General features: G+C 27.8%; 2 protein-coding genes and 1 long non-coding RNA gene across 9 annotated transcripts in view; 2 read left to right on the top strand and 1 right to left on the bottom strand.

Moving 5' to 3' along the window:
• The first annotated feature begins 609 nt into the window (after nt 1-609).
• On the top strand, nt 610-7604 carry LOC145192238 (RNA exonuclease 1 homolog). Of its 2 annotated transcripts, none has more exons than XM_090090157.1 (16): nt 610-699; nt 1017-1097; nt 1784-1816; nt 2039-2190; nt 2315-2869; nt 2969-3043; nt 3228-3464; nt 4319-4658; nt 4758-4892; nt 5330-5443; nt 5651-5724; nt 5805-5909; nt 6215-6330; nt 6588-6726; nt 6922-7042; nt 7220-7604. In XM_090090157.1, exons 2-16 carry the CDS (start codon nt 1034-1036, stop codon nt 7360-7362), a joined length of 2403 nt encoding a protein of 800 aa, XP_089946283.1. In that variant the 5' UTR covers nt 610-699; nt 1017-1033; the 3' UTR covers nt 7363-7604. The 2 variants fall into 2 exon arrangements, with proteins under 2 accessions (XP_089946283.1, XP_089946279.1); XM_090090153.1 differs by having other exon boundaries at nt 987-1097.
• Nucleotides 7605-14966: 7362 nt separating this feature from the next.
• The window catches only part of LOC149894882 (uncharacterized), a 55173-nt gene continuing 46309 nt past the window's right edge, over nt 14967-23830 (bottom strand). For 2 of the 3 annotated variants that reach the window (XR_016455203.1, XR_016455208.1), the window contains one exon: nt 21699-21869. This is a non-coding gene — a long non-coding RNA (uncharacterized LOC149894882). Of the gene's footprint in view, nt 15178-18418; nt 18552-21698; nt 21870-23830 lie in introns of those variants that run through there. The other variant, XR_016455206.1, reaches the window with a different exon arrangement.
• The window catches only part of LOC145192537 (uncharacterized), a 60292-nt gene continuing 52813 nt past the window's right edge, over nt 16352-23830 (top strand). For all 4 annotated transcript variants that reach the window (XM_090096626.1, XM_090096633.1, XM_090096638.1 and 1 more), the window contains exons 1-4: nt 16352-16641; nt 18138-18173; nt 19462-19626; nt 23306-23807. In XM_090096626.1, coding sequence (XP_089952752.1) covers nt 18146-18173; nt 19462-19626; nt 23306-23807 — 695 coding nt within the window. In that variant the 5' untranslated portion in view covers nt 16352-16641; nt 18138-18145. The remainder of the gene's footprint in view (nt 16642-18137; nt 18174-19461; nt 19627-23305; nt 23808-23830) is intronic.

Raw genomic sequence — 23830 nt, 5'->3', positions numbered from 1 at the left:
ATTTTATCACCTCTACAGTTACAGAGGTGCCCTACAAATCCTCTGCAAGTTATGAATATCTCAAAAAACCTGCTGACTTAGCACTTTCACAAATCTCATGTTTTGCACTTTGTAGGTGAAAATTTTTCTATTCTAAAACAGTTTTAAAGCACACTTAGCAAATTAAGATTTTTTTTATGCAACCTCAAAATCTGGACATTCTGCCTCAAGTTACATCAATTTGCCTGAGGAAGCATTCTATTATAGTATATTTGATACTAAATGCATCTTTTTTAAAGTAACAAAATATCTTACTTATTTCTAATATATAACAAAATCATATTTCCATCTTTTGGTTGCCCCAATTAATTACAATTTCTCATTTTTAAAGTTATGTTTTTAGAAATCCTTTTCTTTTTAAATTATTTAAATCATATTTATTTTTAAAAATTGGTTTTACGTTTTTGTATCTGATTCATGTTTACTAAAAAGATTGAAGCAGTAAATTGTTTCTTAATTTTATCTGTTTATTTACTTATCTGCTTCATTTATGAAAATAAGAAGCAACCAAACATATGATGCTGTATGGAATATTATAAATTTGCTGTTTGAAAAAATATTTCATTTTGTTTTAGGAAAAGTAGTTTAATTATTTATATCAAACAAATTATCTTCAAATTATTGGTATGGAGTCCACATTTAATAAGCTGCTTTTTTAAAGTTAGTTTTCAAATGTTTTTTTACTAAAAAGCTGTAAATAAGTTTGTTTTCAAATGTTCTTTATTAAAGTTCTATAAAAAATTTCATTTTTTGTTAAAATTCAATAAAAAAAAAAATGTTTTAATTTTAACAATTTAGTGGTCGTCTATAAAAAATTTCATTTTTTGTTAAAATTCAATAAAATAAAAAATGTTTTAATTTTAACAATTTAGTGGTCGTCTAAAAAAAATTTCATTCTTTGTTAAAATTCAATAAAAAAAAAAAATGTTTTAATTTTAATAATTTAGTGGTCGTCTAAAAAATGTTTCCTTCTAAAGGATATTTTCGAAATGCTATGTGTCCGTTCTTCCAGCATGGGTTATGCCATCGACCATACTGTCATTTTAAGCATTCTAAAGGTAACTTTTGTTTGTTGCATTTTTGCAATTCTTTTTTACATATTTATGTCATTGTTGTAATTTTTATTTAACAAAATAATCCCAGCTAAAAAAATTATGTAAAAGATTTGTCCACTATCAGCTCAATTTTGATTGGTGAACTTTTTTTATAATTTTCTTTATACATTATGTTTTCTATCAGGTTTCATTTTTCAAGTTGTTTACTAGATCAGTTTTAAACTTTATGTGATGAAAACCATATGTTGAGTGTTTCAAAAGTTTCTAAATTATTGTAAAGTTTTTTAGTTATAAATAATCAAAATGAATTTTTATAAATTACCAGAAAAAATTATTTGGTAAAAAACGTTTTATTTGCTGCATTTCAAATTGTCAAAAAGTTCTAAGAGCCATAATAACTCAAGAAGGTCTTATAATCTATTTTCCTCATTTTTAGTGAAATTTTTTTCATTGGTCATTTTGTCATTTTGTAATAAAGATTCTATCATCACTTACCCCTGCTAATTTTTCTTCAAAACAAACATAAAGCGTTAAGAATTTAATAAATGTTCTTAAATTTCTTTTTGGCATCAACTTTTATAAATTTTTTGATAACTGTGGTTTTTAGTTCCCAAAATATGAGTTTGTATTAAAATTACTTTTGGTATTGTCATTTTTTTCTTACTCGTATTATAATTATTTTATTTTAGAAGAACGTCAAAGCCGTTCTCAATCAAAAAAAGGTTTTTAATGTTTAAATTTTTGTTAAAATTACAAAAAAAATTTTGCTCAATTTAAGTTTTTCTTCATCTAATACAGCTGTCAGTTGGACATAAAATGTTTCAAGTTTTTTCTATTAGTTTTCTGTTAAAATTTTTTGAAACTTATTGGATTTTTTAACTAATCTTACAACGAAAAATTCTCTTTAAACTAAATGTGATTTCCGAATTAATGTTTGTTTGCAGAGAGAGTTAATGATGTTAAGACTGAAACCTCAACACCTATGTTTGACAAACAAAAAGATGATGAAGCTCACGATGAAGCTCACGATGAGGTTATGAAAATTGTAAAAAACATATCACCATCAAAATTATTGGCTTATGCTCAACGAAAGCAGGTGAACTTTTTTCAGCAAAAAAATTTTGTGCAATTATTTTTAACATTTTCATGTCTGCATGTTTCAGTATGCATTTGGACATCTATGATTTGTTTTTATCTGGATCTTTTTTTGAGGGGTTTAGGAAGAGCAAGAATTGCAAAAAACATTAGCAGAGTTAGATGAACAAAACAAAAAAAAACAAAGTGGGTTGATAGATACATTCTACAATAAGAGTGTTAATCTGGTGAATCATGATCCTAAAATTAAAAGCCTAGAAGATATTACACAAACACTGATACAAATTCCTTCAAGAAAAGTTTGTGAATGTGATGATCCTGACTGTTCAGGGTTTATTGATGACCACCCAAATCTTGGTTTATTTGATAATTCTAACAAAGAAGGTGACAGTTTATCTGTCAAAAATGAGGATAATAGGACTCCATTAAATTATAAAAAACTTTCGGATGTTGCGTTTTTTGCAACGCAAAGTATGAGTAATAAAAAAAGAAAAAGAAAATTAAAAGGAGCAGAGCAAAATGAGTCTTCGGTTATAAAGAAGAAAAGTTTATCAGAAACTAAGCAATTGTTTACAGATCAAATTGAACCAAAAAAGCGAGATGAAGGTTTGAACTTCATTGAAGATGACATTCCCCAAAGCGTAGTTCAAAAAACAAGGATTGCTCATGCAAAGGCAGAGGTATATTTTAAAATATATCTTTTGTGTATAGTTGTTAAGAAGCACCTTACTTTGTATAGTTCTTAATATTTTTTTTTAAAAAGTTGTTTTTTTTTTTAGATAGTAAAAAGTACAGTACTATCAATCAAATCTTCTATGAAGGCCACTAAACCTGTTTCTCCTGTTGTTTTAACGGTTTAATTTATACAACTATTTTTGTTATATTGTTAATCATAGAATGCTCGATAAACATTTTTTAGAAATAAATTATCTTTCAAAAAAATGACTTTTAAAAGTCTTTCGAATTCTCAACTTCTTTTCCAAATTTTCTATGACTTTCTATCAATAATAATTCTTATTAACTTGTTTGTTTGTTTAGACAACTCTTCCAGTTGATGCTGACAAGTATACAGCAGAAACAGGGATTTATCTTGGCAAAAAACGCCTTGCTCATAGCTCAGTTGCTCCAATAGTAAGCACAGAATCGTTTGCAAGACCAAAGTTAAAAGTGGAGTATGGTGGAAAAATAGCTCATAACCTTCGCCAGCTATACTTGGACAAGATTATTGATGAATTAATTCCAAAATGTCAATCTGAAGCACAAGCATGTGAAAAGGTATCTGTTTATTTACAATATGAGTAGTTATATTTTGTGAATTTTCATTCATAAATGTCTATGAATTGATCTAAGTAGTAAATAAGAATTAAAAGCTTTATAAAATCTGGTCATTAGATTGCAAAAAAATTTTAGCAATGGTTACAAAATTTGTGGCAGAATTTGGGCTTAAGTTGAAGGTAGTATTTGCTCAGTTACTGATGTTTTAAGTTTGGAAGAATGTTCTGTTGAACATCAAACTTGGAATGGATTAGGCAGTTCAAGTCTTTCCAAAAGTTACAAATCTACAAATTCATTTGAAAAAAAAGCAACAAGGATGACGTCAGCAGCAAATAATCTGAATCTGTCATCTGGATATTATCTTTCTAGGTCATGAAATTTACAAAACCATTCCATCAGGAAAGTATTTAAGGACATTTCTGCGTATTTGATTTGTAATGATGATAAAGTAGATAGCTTATCTGACACTATTGCAGTATGAAATTGAACTAGAAAAAAGAAAGTTAGCATTCTGCTAAAGAGAGTGCTATAATTCAAATGACAATTTCAAAGCCATTTTAAAAGAATCAGCAGCAAAAGAATGCTGTTTTTACAAGTAATTACATTCTACCATTTTGAATTTAAAACTTGGTAAAACCTTAATTTTAGTTTTCATTTTGGGAAAATTTTTTAAATCTATGAAAAATTTTTAAAGAGTATATGAGATGCATACCACTAATAAGAAATCGGGAACTTGTCTTGTATACTTCAATGTGTTTACTCTTTCAACTGAAATGATGCAGGAATGTTAGCTGGAAAAAAATTAATGTTCTTGCCACGGTCAAATCTTACACACAGTTCTTTTTTGTGCATAGGGTTTTGCTGAAGAAGCATCTGCATATCAACGAAGTAATCGAAAACAAATCTATTTGAACCTTTGTGCAAATATCATAAAAAGAGTTCGGTCATTACCTGTCTATACCCCACCTGAAACAGAAAAACAGGAAATTTCCAATACTAGTACATCTGACATGGAGGCTAATCGACTTAAAGCAACTTCACTTACTGGTTATCAAAAGTTTGAACAAATTACCCCAACTGCTCTCCCCAAAAAGATAATCAAGCCTGTCTCACCAGCATTAGTCCTTGCTGCATCAGCTAAAGTCATAGACAACAAACAGAGGCGATCTTCATCTGAACCTGTTGAGATGAATGGTAATTTTTAAATCTTTTACCTTAACATACTCTGTTGAACAGGGAATGTAGAAAGGTTGTAATGTTTTTAAAAGATTAATTGATTCTGATTTGTTCTAGAGGATACATTTTACACTTACTTGCAAGAACATTTACTCAGCGAAGATCAGCTTTGGGAAAATAAATATCCAATAATAGATCCAAAAAATAAAAAAATGGCAATGATAAAAGATTACACACCATTACCACAGACATGTAAGTTTTCTTAGTTAACTTTACGTTTCTCATCATTAATTGAATTTTAGTTTGATGAAAAGACTTGCTTAAAACATAATTTTTAAAGAAAGTTGCACAAAAAAATGAGTTTCCAAGTTTACTCATTTGGTACATTTGGTACATAATATCTTGTGTAAAGTTTATTTCAATGTGGCATTTTATATATCATAAAGGGGTTTCAATCCTCTTAAAAATCCTATGCATAGTATGTTTGTTTTATTTGGTGCAAATTGATGCAACATAGGATTTGAACAAAATAAATTTCTGTTAAAAATAAATAAAATGAATTTAATCAGTACTTTAGTATTCACTATCATTTATTTAATTAGATATTAAATAATCATTATTTAATTATTAAATAATTGTGTTGTTAAATAATAATTATGTATTATCAGTTTTTTATTACCTTTATAAAGCTTTGAAAAGGCCATGTTGTCGATGTGGAAAAGATTATTTCATGAATGCAAAAGGGAAATATGTTACAAAGGAAGAATGTCATTTTCATTGGGGAAAGTTGAGGAAGATCAAAGGTAAAAGTTTGATGCTTTTACAAAATTTTTCATAAAAACTTTCTATGATATTTGGTAAAAAATTTTAGTTAAAAGATTAAGCTGAAACAATCTTTAAAAGAAAAATGTAATACATTATATATAAATGCATACAAATACATAAAATATGTTTTTTAGATTGATGTGTTAATATATTAAAGTATCATGTAAATAGCGTGTATTTTTTAGAGAAAGGTGCTTTTAGTACCCAGTTTTCATGTTGTCAATCCAGTGAAAGTGGAAAACCATGTTCCTTTTCAAGAGTAATAATTTTATATTATTCTTATTATTTGATTGGTTTCTTATAAAACCATGAATTAAGTGCTTAGTTTTTTTTTATAAGCTTCATGTTTGCGATAAAATGACTCCTCTTGATGAGTTTGTTTCAACACACAATTGCTCAAACATGGATGCAAAACGAAAAGTTTTGGCTTTGGATTGTGAAATGGTAAATTAAATTTGTTAATTATTTATTTTTTTTTTTTTTACTGAACTTTAAAGTGGAAATATTTTCAAAATTTTCAAAGTTTAATTTTATCTTCAGTAAATTAAAAAATTTTATGGAAGTCTCAAGCTTTATGAAGTTATTAAAATATTATATTGCATTTTTATATAAATAGCAAAGCAGAAAATAAAACCATAAAAAAATATTTTTAAAAACTGTACAAAAAAAGGTCAGAATTTTTTCATGATGACTAAATTTATGTAGATTTTTTTCATTCAACAAAATATTTTTATGTGAATATTTTTTAGTGCTACACAACTCAGGGTCTGGAACTTACTCGTTTGACAGTAGTTGATTATTATCTTCAGCCAATGATTGACTTGTATGTAAAGCCAAGCAATCCAATTGTTGATTACAATACAAGGTCATTTTTTAAAAGTGTTGCTGAATTTCTTTTCTAACTTTCAAATTACTTTGCATCTATTTCTTAATAATTGAGAAATTTTTCAATAACTGTAACATCGGAAGCTGCATAATTCAAAAAGACTGAATGTTTCTTGTAAATGACAAAGAGGAGTTACGAAGAGGAGGAGCTACTTCCTTTCATATTTTTTTCTGAATCAGATGTTTGGTGGGATTTTGTAAAGCGAAAAAATATTTAAATAATTTTTTCTTTTAAAGATTTTCTGGCGTGACAAAAGAGCATTTACAAAATGTGACAACAACTCTGGAAGACATACATGATATCTTATTGGATGTTCTACATAAAGACACTATTCTCTTGGGTCACAGCCTTGAAAGTGATCTTTTTGCACTTAAGGTGCAACTGTTACCTTTTTTTTTATTTAATCTTATTCATTTTTGTTTTTAAAAAAAAATTTTTCTTGAAATATAGTATTCTATTTGCTGAATTTTTAAGACTTCTTTTCTGTGAAGTTCTTTGAAAATTTATTAATAAACTTGTATTTTTAAAGAATTAAAGTTTGTTTTTTTTAACTTATATGACAATTTATAGATGATTCATCAAAACGTTGTTGATACAGCGATAGTTTTCCCTCATCGCCTTGGACATCCTTTTAAGCGGGCTTTACGAAACCTAATGACTGATTATCTTAAAAAGATTATTCAAAATGGAGGTGAAATATATTTGTGTTATTAAAAGTCTCTATTTATGATACGATAATTACTTTCTTTAATGATGAAGGAGAAGCATATCAAAAGTAATCAAATTAACAATTGGCAATTTAAATAAATTTATGCAGTCCTTGTTTTCTTAACTTAAAGATTTATAATTTATTACTCATTATTCTCAGAGTCTGGCCACGATTCGTGCGAAGACGCTTCTGCTTGCATGGAGCTAATGAAGTATAAGTTTAAAGAAGACAATAAGAAAAAGAATCGCTCCATTTCGTTTCCATCTTCATCATTCTATCAAGCAAAATCTTCGGATCATTAAATGAGAATTTTGTTTTTTGATGGGGGGTAGTTTCTTGACCTTTTTGAAATTTGTTATTTTTATAAAAAATTTTTTTTGCGTATTACTGTTACGTCGAAAAGAACCACGTGTAAATAATTTTATATTGTATTTATAAATAATTTATTACATTTGAAAAATGTTCATAGTTTGTTGTTTAGAGGTATGAGAAGGAGGTTGTAAAGCTAATTTTTTTATTATAAAAAACGACAGATTTTAAATTATCCTAATAAGATTTATCACTCGAGCAACCATTTTGATGATGAAGCTCATCATCGTGATGAAAAAACAATCCTCTCTTTTTTTTGGTACCCAAAAAAACAATACAAAAATGAAAAGAGGAATATTGAAAATTTTTTCTCTTAAATATTGATTTTATATATACTTGAGGAGAGTTTTGGAATAAGTGAAAATAAAGTGTTTCGAAGAAATTAATTTATTTCTGCGGAACTAGAATAAAGTTTCAAATTTTTGCATTCTACAACTAGTTAATCATAATGACTTGAAGCCAAATTAGACCAGAACACTGGTCTAATTATCATGTGATTTAATGAGAAGTGAAAGATGTTTTTGTAAGCATTATTTAACATACATTTAATCAGTAAGTGTGGCCTCACACATAAAAGGTGCTGAATTTTTATACATGGAAATATAATAGACCGTCGAGGAACTTGTTAAGGATCGTACTAAATGTAAATTTCATCATCTTCTATACAGAGTATTTTAGAAATAAAATTGTCTTTCAACTTTCTGCAGTGGATTTTTACACTTTTTTCCAGAGTTTCATTGTGGTTTGGCAACTTTTATAATTTAAAAGAAGTAAGACCATATTTATTTGAAACTTTTGCAACTGGCTAGAATACCGTGAACAACTTTTCTAACCAGTTTTTCATCTTAAAAACCCTCTCACACCAGATTTCTGTTTGATCGAGTAGTTTTCGTTTGAGAAAAACATTGAATAACGATTATTGGTGCAGTTTGCGTTTGAGAAAAATGTTGAATAACGACTGAATGATGTGCAACTCTTTTGCTTTTGAAGTTGTAGTAGCTATTAAGATTTTCCAAATTTTATGCATAAATTTTTATCTCTAAAATCTTCTTTCTTTGTCATTTTTTTTTATACAAATATTTAATGGTGAAGCTAAAAAAAACTTTTTAAATTAAAACATGTTGTAAACAAAATATAAACATTATTAAAAATTCATTTATGCAACCCCTCAAAAAAAAAAAAAAAATTTATTACTTCACATATTTTTCGGTAACACTTAAATATAAATTTGATAAATATTTTTCTAAAATTAAAATAAACTTTTATTGGTATAGACAAAATGGCTAATATTTGGCGTTTCGATGACTTTTCATTTCTCTTCAATTTTAAATTTAAAAATAAATTGGATAAAATTTTATTTAAAAACGATGATCTTTTTAAATCTGCAATTAAGTTTTTTTCTTTCGCATTAAGTAAAAAAAAAAAAAAAAAAAAAAAAAAAAAAAAAAAATTGCTCGTAAATCGCAACGCTTGTCACGTTCAACATTTTTTTAGAGTGCGGGGGTCCGAGCCGAAAAAATTATACGTTAAGTTTCGAACTTCGTATTAGAAGGGTTTGTTATTTTTCGTACGAACCCAGATTGTACGTTTTTGTACGAATCTGGGGCCACTCCTATAAAGCTGAAAAATGCGTAATATACGCAAAAAAAAACAGGATTTTTCTTACGCAAAGTCAATTTTTGTAAGCAAAAATCCTGTTTTTTTTGCGTAAATAACGCATTTTCAGCTTTATAGGATTAGCCGCTGGTTTCGAACGAAAGATTTCGTAACAATCTAAAGTGGATTTGTAAAAATTTTTTGCGTCACAGGTGAGGTTCTTTCCCGCTGATCAAAGCCTCAGTGTTAATTTATCTCCACTTCATTTTAAAATGTTAATTGAACGGTGCTTATCTTTTTATAACGCCATTATATTAATCTAATTAAATTGTTCTAATAGAGTTTTTTGCACACGACGTTTTAATTTTTCAAAAAACAAAATTATACCAATTTGGAATTTCCACATCAACACATCTATCAATCAAAGCTGTCATATTTACTTTTTGCATCAAATTATCAACACTTTATTCATTTTATTCATGGTGGGCTTTATTTTGTTTAATTCTATAAGAATTTTTTTAAGGAATCGATTGCATGAATGATATTAAGAAAATACATTCGGATCTTTAGTTAAAGCTCTTTAGAACGAACACGTTATTTAAACGAACCGTTTACGAACCTATACCGATACCTAACCATAACGATACCTTAAAGGCCAAAAGACCCCAAGTGATATTTCCACAATTTTTAAGGAAAGCTAAAAAAAAACTGCACATCTTGTTCCAAAAAGGATTTTTTTGAATTCTTTTTTTAAAACACTTTAAACTTTAAAATATGAAGGTTTATTCATATTTTGGATAAAAATATAGGCTTTCAATACAAACAAGTTTAGAATAAAAAAATCATTTTCACCAAAAATGTCACTTAGGATCTTTTGCCTTTCATCGAAATTCTTTTTTTATTGCTGAATATTTTATCGAAGTGTAATGTTTTTTCATGAATGAATCTTTTCAAGAAAAGTCATTATTTTTCCATAAAATGTTTCATCAAAGGTTTTTTTGGATTAACTTTTATGACTAAAAGAACAAGACAAATCACGTCAAAGAGTTTTCTACACCAGATTTAAAAAAGGAAACTGGCATTAAAGAAACGGCCAAGACAAAAGCAGGATGAGATCATTCTTTAGACCCAAAGCATACTGGATTTAGAACCTTAGCCTGACCCCAAGTGGTCTTCAGGCTGCGAAGAAACAACTAAGAAGTAAGGCGGAAAGGGCCAAACATTATGAAAACATGATGCTTTGCCCACTCCGTCATACTCCACCATCCATTACATCAATTTTATTGCCAGATTCAATTTAAAAAAGGATTTCTGCTGTCCATAGATTTCTTTCCAGAATGTCAAAATCTGGATCATAATAAATCGAAGTGCAGAAGTCCAAAAGGAGACAAGGTATACTACTGGGATTGACAAGGCAATTTGGTGTATGGCTCACATGGTACGCTTTGTAATTAGCTCCCCAACCAAAAAAGATGGGAGCCTATTATCCAGCAACTCAGTAAAAGAATTACAAATACAGTGGGTCACTTTCATCATTCATCCAGAAAGACAATCCAACTGTACAAAAAAGCGCAGAAGCTAGGTCTGAATAAAAAGAAGATAATCCAAAAATGTGAAGCAAGATGAACCTTCATAGGTGGCAAGTTATTCATTCAAAAGCTAATTAGGCTAGAACTGAATGACTACGTCTCTTCTGCCCTTGCCGATGAGGATTAAGAGTTTATTTCATTCTGGAAATTAAACTGCCACACAAATACACTGATTATGCTAATACAGCTTGGAAGCATTTATGTATTCCTGCAGCCTCTGCTGCTTCATAGAGAGTGTTCTGTGCAGCTAGTAATATTATTAGTAACAGCAGAACAAATCTCATAATATGGAATATAGAAATATTAGATTTTTTGAAAGAGAAAGTAAAAGAAACTGATGGCCTTCAAGAAATCTAACGGCCAGGTAATGAGAAAAAAAATTTTTTTTTTTACAAAATTTCAATCATTACTATTAAATTGTCAATTTCTTGTCAATTTTTTTTTTTTTCTTCATAGTTTTGGGTTACTTCTTTTCTTTTGAAAACTTTCTTTGTGTATATACAGGTTTCGAACCCTGGATTCGAAAAAGTTAAGGTTCGAATCCTATCATACGAATCTTGAGTTTCGAATCCGTTTTGAATTCGAACAAAAAATTTTTTTTTGATTCCAGATTAGAAATTCGTTTACCGCAAGATTCGTCCGTTCCCTACTTTTTTCCTACCAACAATTTTACTTGAGGAAAAAACAGTAATTGCAACCTGCAAAAACCTGTAAAATCCAAACGTTGGATATTTTGTTATGAACTTCTTTTACGCGTTACATATTCAGTCGGGAAAGTTGTTTGTAAATAATTTTCCCGACCGAATATATAACGGATCGCAGTCCTGTGAAAAAAATTTGTTCTTTAACAAATTTTTTTTGGGAATCTAAAGGATGTTTGATCGGTTTTTAATCGGTTGTTAAACAACCCGATTAAGGGGGAAAAAAACTCTTGTTGGGACATGCGTGTTTTAATTCTCACAAGCAATTCTAAATGAATATTGTTCTTAGAAATTTTTTTTTTTTCATTTATTTTTAGAACCTGGAATGAGGCGTCAAATAGGATTTGTAAAATAAGTGTGTTGGTATTTGTCAAATATGTTTTTCATTTGTAAATTCTATCTAGCTGTTGTAAATTCTATCTAGTCTGTCTAGTTGTATTTCTATCTAGTTATTTATGAGTTCTATCCACTGATCTCTATAATAACTGGATAGCGCAACTCCGAGCAAAACTTCAATTTTTTTGACGCCAGAATCGCCATATTGGAAAGTCCCAAAAATTTAAATCCCGTAAGCTTTAAGTTCTGTTTTTCGGCTTATTGCTTTAAATACACATATCAGATTTCAGTGTTCTGGGGCTTTCCAATATGGCGATTTTGGCGTCAACTTTGATATTAGAGATGCGCTATCCAGTTATTATAGAGATCAGTGGTTTTATCTAGTTTTAATTCTATCTAGCTGATTGCAATAAGCCGGGGGTTGTACATTGCAGAATTTCTGAGATTTACGGGATATCACTTTTTAATGCAAGTATAAAAAGTTTCAAATGCAAAACCCTTTCAAATTTCTTACGAAACAAAAAGGTAATAACACAGGTTATAAAAAGATAGACACTGGAATGAAGTAAGGTTCAGCAAACTGTCAAATATATTTGACAGTTCATTGCATGGTTTAAGGTGGTAGAGCACAAAAAAGACACTTTTCATGAAAGATTTAAAAAATAGTTTTAAAAATATGCAGAAATGCTTCACTAAGAGAAATGAAATGTTTTTGCAAAAAAAAAAATTTGAAAAACTTTAGCAAAAACCCATAATGGCGCAAAAACAGTGTAAATAAAGATCTAATTCTTATGTTTTTAAAACACGTTAACTTGAGTTAGACTTAAGAACCATTAATTAAACTTTGCAGATCTGTTAATGAACTTATTTTATTCCATTTAACAGATAGAATTTTAATTAGTCCTTTTATATGTAAAGATATGACCTATTTTTTAAGATAAGTTAAATTTAGTACGATTTACAAGCAGTTTAAAGAAGTTAAAACTAAAAATAATGAGTTTTAAAAACAATTAAATAAAATCTATCTGTCAAATGAATTCTAATGTTGTTAGGAATATGTCCTGAAAATTTCAGAACAAAAGCTTTATTCAATCAGAAAAAATCATGTTTTGAAATCTTGATAAAATATGAAAAACTCAACTTGCAGAAAAAACAAAAATAAGTACAAAATAAAGAAAAACAAAATTCTCAAAATTCAAATTTCTTTAAAAGCAAAGTTGATAAATAAACAATAAAAAGCATGATAGACACAACAAAAAGACAAATTAGCTTGCAATTTTGCTCAACGTATATAATAAACGAGGGTATGTTTGTGGTTGCTATGGCGTTGCTAAGGTAAATAATTTTGCAAATGTAGATTTTTAACACATTTCCAAAAATAGTTTCAGTTTCATACTAACATCAAAAGAAAGAGGATAAAATTTTAAATAAGATGAATGAAAAATTTTTTTTTTCATATTTTGATCAAATATTTGTATTTTAATTGTGCTCTACCACCTTAACAGCTCCCTTAAAACCATAAGAGCTTTATATTTCAAAAAACTCCACTTTTCATTCAGTTAACTGACGTTACAGGTCTTGCACACCATGTAAAATCTCTAAACTTTATTCTGATTACTCTGCCTCTTCCCATAGTATGGATAATAAGCACCTGTTAACACAAAGGTGTATTTAAAGTGTTAAAAGGTGAAGATTTTTTGCCTGATAACGGTTGATGATAGGAGAAATAGTGCTTTTTGTTTTTTATACGCTAAAAAATGTTTGCACTAATATCTTCTAAACGAAAGTTTTTTAAAATTTATACGCTTATTTTCACACATATTGTCTTTTTCAGACATTTTTATTAATAAAAAAAGTTTCTTTTCTTTTTTTTTTTCTTATATACTGTATTGCTTTTTTCATTTATAGTTACTTTTTTTATTTATATATATTATATATCAGGTATTTTTTTATTTATAATTTTTTTAAATCTTTAAAATTTTTAATTTGTAAATTTGCATATTTTTAAATTTACATATTGTATACTTTATACATACAAAGATAGGTATTTTTTGTGCAACATTTAAACACAAACCATTTCATGTTAATTTGGATCATTTTTTTAGTGGACACGTAAAAAATGCCTCAAAATTCATTTCTCAGCCTTTTTAATACACCATTTGTTTACCGGGGAAAATTTTGGTATAATTTCTCTTTCAAAAAAAGCCTAAAAATAGTAGAGAATTATGGGAAAAAACCCTAAGAACAACTGAGAGTTAAAAGCAAGAGCTTGTTACAGATGACGGTGTAAACACGGGTAAAATCTGTTGGAATGATGCAAAAGAAGATTTGCAATGAAGGAAAATATGAAGAGAAAGAAAAATAGTTTGCAGGATGAAATAGCTGAGAGTAGATTAAAGAGTTTCTGTCGATGGAAATCATTCAGATTGTTCTGAAGTAGGTCTGCAAAACTAAATGATAAAAACTACTTTGCAAGCACAGGTTCCTCAGGATAGCATGCTTAGTGTATACTCCTCAACAACCTTTTAGACTAGGATATTGCTTAATGAAACAGTTTTTCACTAAAACTTGCCGTATGGTTAGAAAATTAGAACATTATGTTTGGAAAATTAGAAAAATTAGGAATTAATGAGATCGCTTAGCTCGTTGGTGATTAGGAGCCGCTCATCTGTTGCGTGTTGGGTGGCTTAATGGTATAGTGTTTACTACCGTCTATACATTATCCTCCAAATCAAAAGTAGCGTGATTAATCAAAATAGTGTAGATTTGATATGGGCATCGCTTATAAGCTGAGTTAAATAGCTCTTCTGCCAAGGTTGTATCTTCCGTTTGCGTCACGGCCCCGTTAATGTTTTTCAAAAAACACCAGCTTCTAAATTGGAGCGGAATGATCTTGAAGGAAATTTAACATTCATTTAACTGAGATGTGTCAACAGCCAGAATTAATGCCCATAATCTAGAAGTTCGCTTTTCATTCCCTCGCTTTACTGTAGAATCAGTCCCTAGATTTACTTAAAACAAATATTTTCCTTCTTCCTGTGAGATCTGCATCCCTATCTTCACTCCTAAAACTCCTCAATTTTTTTTTTGTTAAAATGATGCTCCTCGTCACTTTATACGGAAACATGGCTGTGTAAAAGAATTAAGAAATTATTAAATTTGACGAGGTTACATAACTTAAAGGCGAGCTTAATTTATCCAGATCAATAAAATCCCACCACCAACTTGCATTCAGAATTTTTATTGCCATTGTTCAAGTATAAAAGTTATTTTTGTATACATAGTTAACTACTTTTGTTTACGCAATCATGTATTTGAAAATGCATATGTATTGTATTTATCAATATCTTTGCAAATTACACATGTTGATTCAAATGACAATGAGAGCTCACGCAACCAAAATTTCTTTAATTTGCTCAGCAGCTAAAAAAAACAACAACGTGAAGATCTCAGCCGTCTAATAAGCTTACGTCAGCATCAGCGTTTGATTTTCGGTTTTTAACAAATAATAATGAATAAAGTACACCTTCTATATTAGTCATTAGAATTAAATCGAATTAAATCTTTATTTATGTATAATAATTTATAATTACATTTGTATTTTAGCATATATAGTTACAGATTCCAGAAGAAAAAAATTGTTTTACCTCGTTTACTTGATGTTATTTTGTTTCAATCCATCGAGACATTTCACAAAATTGCTGTTCGATTAAAACTGTTAAACTTATTTTTATAACAAATTTTGAGTAACAAAATTTATGTATGAAAGTAAACTTGTCACACCAAATCCTATTTTAAACACACAAAGAGTTCTAATTTTAACAAGCTCATAAGTTTATATGTTGTCAGAGCAATCTTAAAGAAAAATAATCAAACGGTTGGGTCTAAAGTAACTTATTATTGGGATAAAAAAATAATAATAAATGTTAAAGTATTCTTTTTTTTTTAAAGATACATTAAAAAAAGTTTATTTAAATATGAGGACCCATTTTTATTAAAAGTCTTTTTATGTAAAACATAATTTACGGGGAAGATGATGAAAAAAAAACAACAAAAAAACAAAACAAAACATTAAAACAAAAAAAATCTTTAAACAACTTTTTAGTTTCAGATATTTAAAAATTTATTGTAGAAAAACAGACCAACGATCCGATTAAGATTATCATCATACAAAAATTAAGTTTATCATCATATTGTATGAGAGCTTAAAACGTGCAAAAGCTGTTTTAATTTTGGCAGCGGTATCGTAAGATACTTATCTTATTATGGAAGGCATTACGCACGACCTAAGTCATAAAATCTTGAATAATAATATTCTCTCATAGTACTCGAAAACATTCGGCCTAAATGCTTCATTATTTGGCGGGAAAAATAGGAAAAAAAAAGAAATTATAAACTTATCAGGTAATGAAAAATGCTTCAAAAATTTTGTGTCCATGTGAAGAAAGAAAAAAAAAAGCAAGATTTAGTAAAGAAACTATATTGCAAAAGTTTAGTTTTTCAAAAAAAAAAAAAGATGTTGGTGACGGTATCAAGCTGAAAAAAAAAGGTCAAAGAATAAAGAATTTCAGAATTCCTTCGCCTCTTTTTTGTTACGATTTTGTTCACTTAGCAACGGAGGAGTGTGCCCTTTATTTAATAGTAGTTATTAAAGATAAATGGAGCTGCTCTATATACCATAGAAAAAAAAGTTGTTTTTTAAAAAACATATAAGCCTCAGATAATACCTCCATTCTTGGTCAATTTGCTGCAATATATGGGAAAGCAAAAGCTTTATTATCGACGAATCTTGGTAGGGTATCTTAGCGACCACTTAGTATCTTAGCAACCACAGGGTATCTTAATAAAAATTATTCACTTGCTTTGTTCAACTAAAACTCAAGGAATTACGTTTTCAACGAAAATATTTTAAATTACAAGCAATTTTTCGTATGATCAACACTAAAATAATTAAGCGGAAGAAGTTGGAATGGTCGCAGCGTTTCGCAAGGTATTTCGCTTACTTTTAAAAACACGAAGAAAAAATATCTTGTTTTGGTTGTTAGGATTTTATGACTTTAATATTGCGATTTTTTTTTTAATCAACAACCATCATAAGGTCTTCACAATATTTTGGGCTTAGTGAGACGCTCGTTTCGTTTTTAAAATGAAAATATAATTATTAAACAAACTTGCAGATTGGGTTTTTTATTTGAACTGACTTTTAAATGTGATTGACAAATGTACAAGGAAAATTTTTAATTAGCATTTTTGAAGCAATTTACAAGCAGCCAATCAGAAGCATACTATAAAACTTGTTTTACATGTAGACTAAATATTTTGTTATTAATTTTAACAAAGTTGTTTACAGCAGAAAGATAAAATATTTTTGTTATAACAAAAATGTAAGATAAATATTACTATAATGATCAATAAATGTAGAGGAAAAAAAATTTATTTATAATAGTAATAATAACAATAATAATAACAATAGTAATAATATCATTATAGTAGTAATTATAATAGTGATAATGAGGATACTAATAAAAATATTAATAATAATAATAATAATAATAATAATAATAATAATAATAATAATAATAATAATAATAATAATAATAATAATAATAATAATAATAATAATAATAATAATAATAATAATAATAATAATAATAACAATAATGATTATAATAAAAATAATATAAATAATAACAATAACAAAATAATAAAAAAAATAATAATGATAGCATATGATAATAATAATAGTAATAGTAATAATAATAATAATAATAGTAATAATAATAATAATAATAATAATAATAACAACAACAACAACAACAACAACAACAACAACAACAACAACAACAATAATAATAATAATAATAATAACAACAACAACAACAACAACAACAATAATAATAATAGTAGTAATAATGATAACAACAACAACAACAACAACAACAACAACAACAACAACAACAATAATAATAATAATAATAATGATAATAATAATAATAATAATAATAATAATAATAACAATAATAATAATAATAATGATAATAATAATAATAATAATAGTAATAATAATAATAATGATAATAATAATAATAATAATAGTAATAATAATAATAATGGTAATAATAAAATATTAATTATAATAATGATAAAAACAACAATAAAAGAAAAAAACAGCTATTTATAAAGTTTCCTTGAAATAGATTTATTTTGAAAAATAAAAAAAAAAGCTAATGAAAACTAAAATATAGCAGGCAACTAAAAATTAAATATAGCGAGAAAGTTTATAGCAAACCATTGAGAAAAATATAAAAATGTCTTTGAGGATAATAGGTTTTAAAACGAACTCCCATCTTTTCAACTTTCATTTTTTGGAAGCTTTTTTTAGTTCAATGTTCCACAATAAAAAAAAACGTTCTTTCTCTTTTAAACGATTTAAGAATATTAAATGTGATTTAAAACTATTAGTATCAGTATTTTTTTTTTAAATAGGATTAAAAATGGCTGAACTTCGTGAACCTTCAGAAGGTAAATTTATCTTACTTTGCCATTTTTTCTTTCTTTCTAAAAATCATATTTCTTAAAGGAAAAAAAGGCTATAATATTATTATTTTAAATAAGAACCAAAACTAGTTTTTCATTTCCGGTTCTTTTTTTTTTAACAAAAGTACAACAGCCTTTGATGGTTTTTTTACTGTTTTCAGGGACAGCGGAAATTTATTAAATGTAAGGAAATTAGGCTGAAATTTTTACTCATTGTTAAAGACAAATACCTTCTTTTTCACCGAATTTCAAACATTCCATTGTTCAACGATTTTCAAACATTCCATCGTTCACCGAATTTCAAACATTCCATTGTTCACCGAAACTCAAACATTCCATTATTAAGTATTCCTGCTCAAAAACCTAAGACAGAAAAATAGAAAAAAAAATGTTTCTGTTTAGAACTCGTTCATCATCGAGATTCATCAATTAAGATAAACTGTTCTTACTTAATTGAAAATCAAAACGGTCGAAGATGATTTTAGACATCTATCGTGTTTTGACGACGGAATTTTTTTTTTAACAACTTTTACGTCTTCAGGGAATTTAAGAAGCTTACGTACTTAAATAAGATTTTCTCTCTTCTTTTGGAAACGTTGGCTTTTGCGAAAATTTTTAAAGCCTGTCATGTTTTCTTCTTTTACAGCGGTATAAATAGTTATACCATTGATTTAACTAATCACAATGAACAAACTGCACACATCTGAAAAGTATCTTGCATTGAAATGTCAACTCTTTAACTGATAAGTGAGTTACTGTGACAGTGGGGGTAAGGTTCTGGTTGAAGTTTTGTAAATATGCATCGCTACGCTAGAGTGCTTACTAAGCTATGAATCATGTTGTAGACAGTACTATGATGTTGCTTGCACCATCATACCACTGTCTACAACATAACTCAAGTGTCAATCGAGTTCGGAGAAGAATCTCTTTAATTTCAAATCTTCTTAAATCGTTTTTTTTTGCTAAAACCTCAACATTCCTTTGACCCCGGATCCACTACCTCTGACATTTCCACATGCTCGTGAGCACACGCCATTTATTTTGGAAAATAACTCAAGTGTCAATCGAGTTCGGAGAAGAATCTCTTTAATTTCAAATCTTCTTAACTTTCTTAACACTGACACTTTATTACAATCAATGGCATTTATTTATCAAATACTGGCATTCCTTTTAACTTGGAGGTTCATTTGATATCAACTCAACCACAAGTTTCTTTAAATCTAAAAAGAAATTTAGTTCATCCGTAATTGTATTATTTTCTCCTTACGTTTAGATTCTATAAAATTCTTTCATACATTTTACGTACACCCATTCGTTAACGAGAAGGCAAATAACGATGCACTGGAATGTCCCAAGAGAACAAGCAAAAATCCGTTGCTTCTTGATATATTAAAGAGCCCTAACAAGTTCCTGTGGCAAAAAAATTCGTTTGTTCTCGGTAATACGTTTTTAAAAGTTTAAAATTTTTTTTTATTTATCTTTGAGTTTTGGAGATTTTAATTTTTAAAGACTTTAAAAATTTTTTAAATTTTGTTTTTTATGTATTTTTTTTCTTTTACATTCGTGCTCTTTGATTCTTTTCTTATATTCTTTCTACGGTAGTTTTTGATAGTTTACTTTGGTCATCATTAATTGTCATTTAATTTTATATAAGAATCCGCTGCCAAAACTACCTTTCATAAAAGATAGAAATTAGGGTCTGGGAATAAGGAGGGTTCAAATTTTTTTATTTCGAAAGTCAAAAAATGATTTTTAAGATGTTGCTTAACTTATTTTTATTTATACGTAATATTTATGCATATAAAGGTGTTTATGTTTGTGCGTATGTACATAAAATATAAGTAAAATATGCATAAAATTTATTTTTAAAACATAAATTCAAATAATACCGCGATTGTTTACATATATTATATACATTATATATGTTTTAAATATTTACACATACTTACAACATCTTAATTGCTTACATGGTTCTATTCATCAGGAGCTATCAAATTTTTTTTGTGTTATTTCCGGCAACTAAAAAATCATAAGCAGGTATTGGTGTTCTACACATATTTATGAGTTGATTCAGAGAGAGAATGCGTTGTTTTGAGTCCATCCTAGAGAGCATACTTTATTTAAATATGGTACATGAAAATTTTTTTTCGCCTTCTTTTAAAACGATGTTTTAGGGTGTTATAGAACTTTCAAAGTTTTATAATTTTTTTTTATAAATTTTATGCAATAAAACAGTTTACTCTTCAAGGGAAAACTCTACGTGCTTCAGTTTTACAAAGTTCTCTTATTACAACTTCCTTACCAATCAAAGTTTTTAGTTTATTGGTTATGTACTGTAAGAAAAACTAACTACAACTTCCTTACCTATCAAAGTTTTTAGTTTATTGGTTATGTACTGTAAGAAAAAAAGGCAGTTGATATAAGAACTGGTTTGTCTTGTAAAAACTTAGGGTTCACAAACTTAGCCAAGGGTTCAAGTATCTGCAATACATTGTTACTTTTTCTGCCACCATATCCCCTAACATTGCACCTATGCCAATGAATTCCTTTATTTAATCCAAATCTTTCGAGTCTCTTCTTCTTTTAGTGTAAATATCAACGCTGCTCGGGTTATAAAATGCCAGTCTGAGAAAATTGTATGTCTGAGAAAATTTCGTTATTTTTTCGTGTTATTTTTGTTTAAACGCGTATGACGTATTTCCACCTCGCTGCATTGATCACATTAAGAACTTGACGGTTTTCAAAGGCGGACATTGTTTTTTACAGAAACAGCCGATAATAGAAAAAAACATACAAGTAAATATAGACATATTTAATAAAAATAAAGTATTATTTTTATTAAATACAAATGTTTGTATTTAACTATTATAGAGTGTTCTTATTGAATTTGAGGTTCAAAAATATTCCATGCTTTTTGAGAATACTGCTCAGATAACCTTTTTTTGCTTCATCAACCGAACTCTTTTTGCTTCATCAACCGAACTCTTTTTGCTTCATCAACCGAACTCTTTTTATAGAAAAAATTGGACAATTCACTAGATTTTCTGTAAAAGTATCTTTTTTTGACATAAATGTGAAGAAACTGGCAACAAAAATCTTCATAACTTTTCTTTTTTTGAGAATGATGGATTTCTTTTAGGCCTCCTAAAATGTCAACTTTCATATAAAAACAAAGTTTAGCCATGTTTTTAGAATCGAATTTAGATGTCCAAAACCTCTTCAACTTTGTTTACTTAATTTTTTTTGTTGCGAAATTCGAACTTTGTGCGGTAGGAAAAGCTAAGAAGATAATTCTAATTTTAGCGTAAATAAGCCCTCTGACTTCTAAGGGGCATTTGTCATTCGCCTATAACAGAAAAAGGTTGAAGGTCCACCCTGGTGTATATTCATCCTGATATTTTTATTTTTTCACTTTTCATTACCCCAATTTAGGCTACATCCAAACTTTTGATTTTATTAAATTAGGAGATAATAACTTGAGCTTAGGAATTAAAAATTTATAGACAAACATAAGGTAGTAAAATATTTTCTTTCTAAAACAAAATATAGTGAAAGATTGTCTTTCAAACTACGTTAAAATTAGGTTTACTGGCCCTGCCATCAGTGTAATCCATCATGCTCTTTACATAATCTTGCATATATTAGCCTTTGTCAACTTCTAAAAGTTTTCTAACGCACTTTCTGAAAATTAAAAATAGAGAAGCTGGATGAAAGAATGAAATTTAGCAAAACCTTGTGAGATTTAATACAATTACTTATTTAAAGTGATCAATTATTGGAAAAAAAGGATTAATTAGTATTTAATATTATCATTTCTTAATTTGCAATTAAACAATCTGCTTAATATTATGATCTCATTCCCATATATTGCATTTTGAAGAGTGCTTGACATTTATTTCTCATTGTCCTATGAGAAGCAAGGTTTGTCAGTATTAATCCAGCACCTTGTAATTCATACACAATCTAATGTATTTATCATGTAATCAATAAAAAAAGATTAAATGGAATTTGGAGGAAGAAATTGAACTAATTTCTATCTTATATTTGCAAAGGTTTTATTTAGACCCATCACCAATTAAAGCTTTAAGGTTGACTAAAGACAAATAATTGCTTAAAACTTGTTTTTTTTATTATTATCACATTCGCTGGAAACTGAAAATTTCACAGAACTTGTAGTACTAATTGAAAAACAAACAACGTATAACAAATCACACAACTTGTTTATGTATGTATGTATGTATGTATGTATGTATGTATGTATGTATGTATGTATGTATGTATGTATGTATGTATGTATGTATGTATGTATGTATGTATGTATGTATGTATGTATGTATGTATGTATGTATGTATGTATTTATGTATGTATGTATGTATGTATGTATGTATGTATGTATGTATGTATGTATGTATGTATGTATGTATGTATGTATGTATGTATGTATGTATGTATGTATGTATGTATGTATGTATGTATGTATGTATGTATGTATGTATGTATGTATGTATGTATGTGTGTATGTATGTATGTATGTATTTATGTATGTGTATGTATGTATGTACCTGCAAGTATTTATATTTTTAAGGTTTTAAGATATACTGAGTGTACATATCTCAAGTATATTACACAGAAAATAAAGCAAAAAAATTAGAAAAGATTAAAGGAAACATTAAAATCATTTCAAATAAAAACAAAAAGATAAATATATAGCAACAAGACAACTGGTTTAACATATTTTCATGTAAAACTTTTAAACTAGAAAATGATTTTTGTTTTGCTTGAAACAGCTACAAAATATTTAAAAATCTAAAATTTCATAGGCCAGTTTAAATATCTTAAACACAGGTCAACAAGCAATCTTAAAAGACTTCCTATACAAGATTGTTTGCTCATTAATGATATTTTTACTTACTGATCATTATTTATATGTGTATGTATGTATGTGCCTGCAAGTATTTATATTTTTAAGGTTTTAAGATATACTGAGTGTACATATCTCAAGTATATTACACAGAAAATAAAGCAAAAAAATTAGAAAAGATTAAAGGAAACATTAAATTCATTTCTATTATTGTTTTGTTTTTTAAATTCATATGTATTATTGTTTTGTTTTAAGCAACTACAGAGAATAAGTATCATCCTGAGTGGATACACACCTGCAAAACATTTCTAAACCATTCATGTGCAATTGATGAAGAAGTCAAACCTAATAAAATAGTTAATGGAAATAGTAATCATCTTTTACCTGACAGTTGTGTGTTGGAAGATGGGTCTATAACAGAAATTACTGAATACGCAGACTTATTTTGCAAAGACAATGTTAAGAATGCATATTATATTGTATCAAAAGCTTTCCTTAGCAAAGGATACAGTATTATTCAGGACTTTCTTAAGGTTGTTGATTTGAAAACAGGTTTTGAATCTTACTTCCATGGAAATTGTATTGAATTTGGAAATCAAACAAAGAAAAGATGTAACCATAGTTTAGAAAATGTTTTCAAATCTTTACATTCTCAAAGAAGATCAATTTCCAAAATATTGTATTTAGGCAAGATATTGTTGAAACAAAAGGAACAGAAATCTGTCAAAAGACTCAATACAAGAGAAATTCATTGGAGGTATTATGGTATTATTTGTATAT

This window comes from Hydra viridissima, unplaced genomic scaffold (genome assembly GCF_058129835.1).
Source record: "Hydra viridissima isolate aposymbiotic clone 2 unplaced genomic scaffold, HvirCarnegie_v1 scaffold_1, whole genome shotgun sequence".
NCBI lineage: Eukaryota > Metazoa > Cnidaria > Hydrozoa > Anthoathecata > Hydridae > Hydra > Hydra viridissima.
Note: the sequence above shows the minus strand (reverse complement) of the source record. Positions and strands in the feature narration are given on the sequence as shown.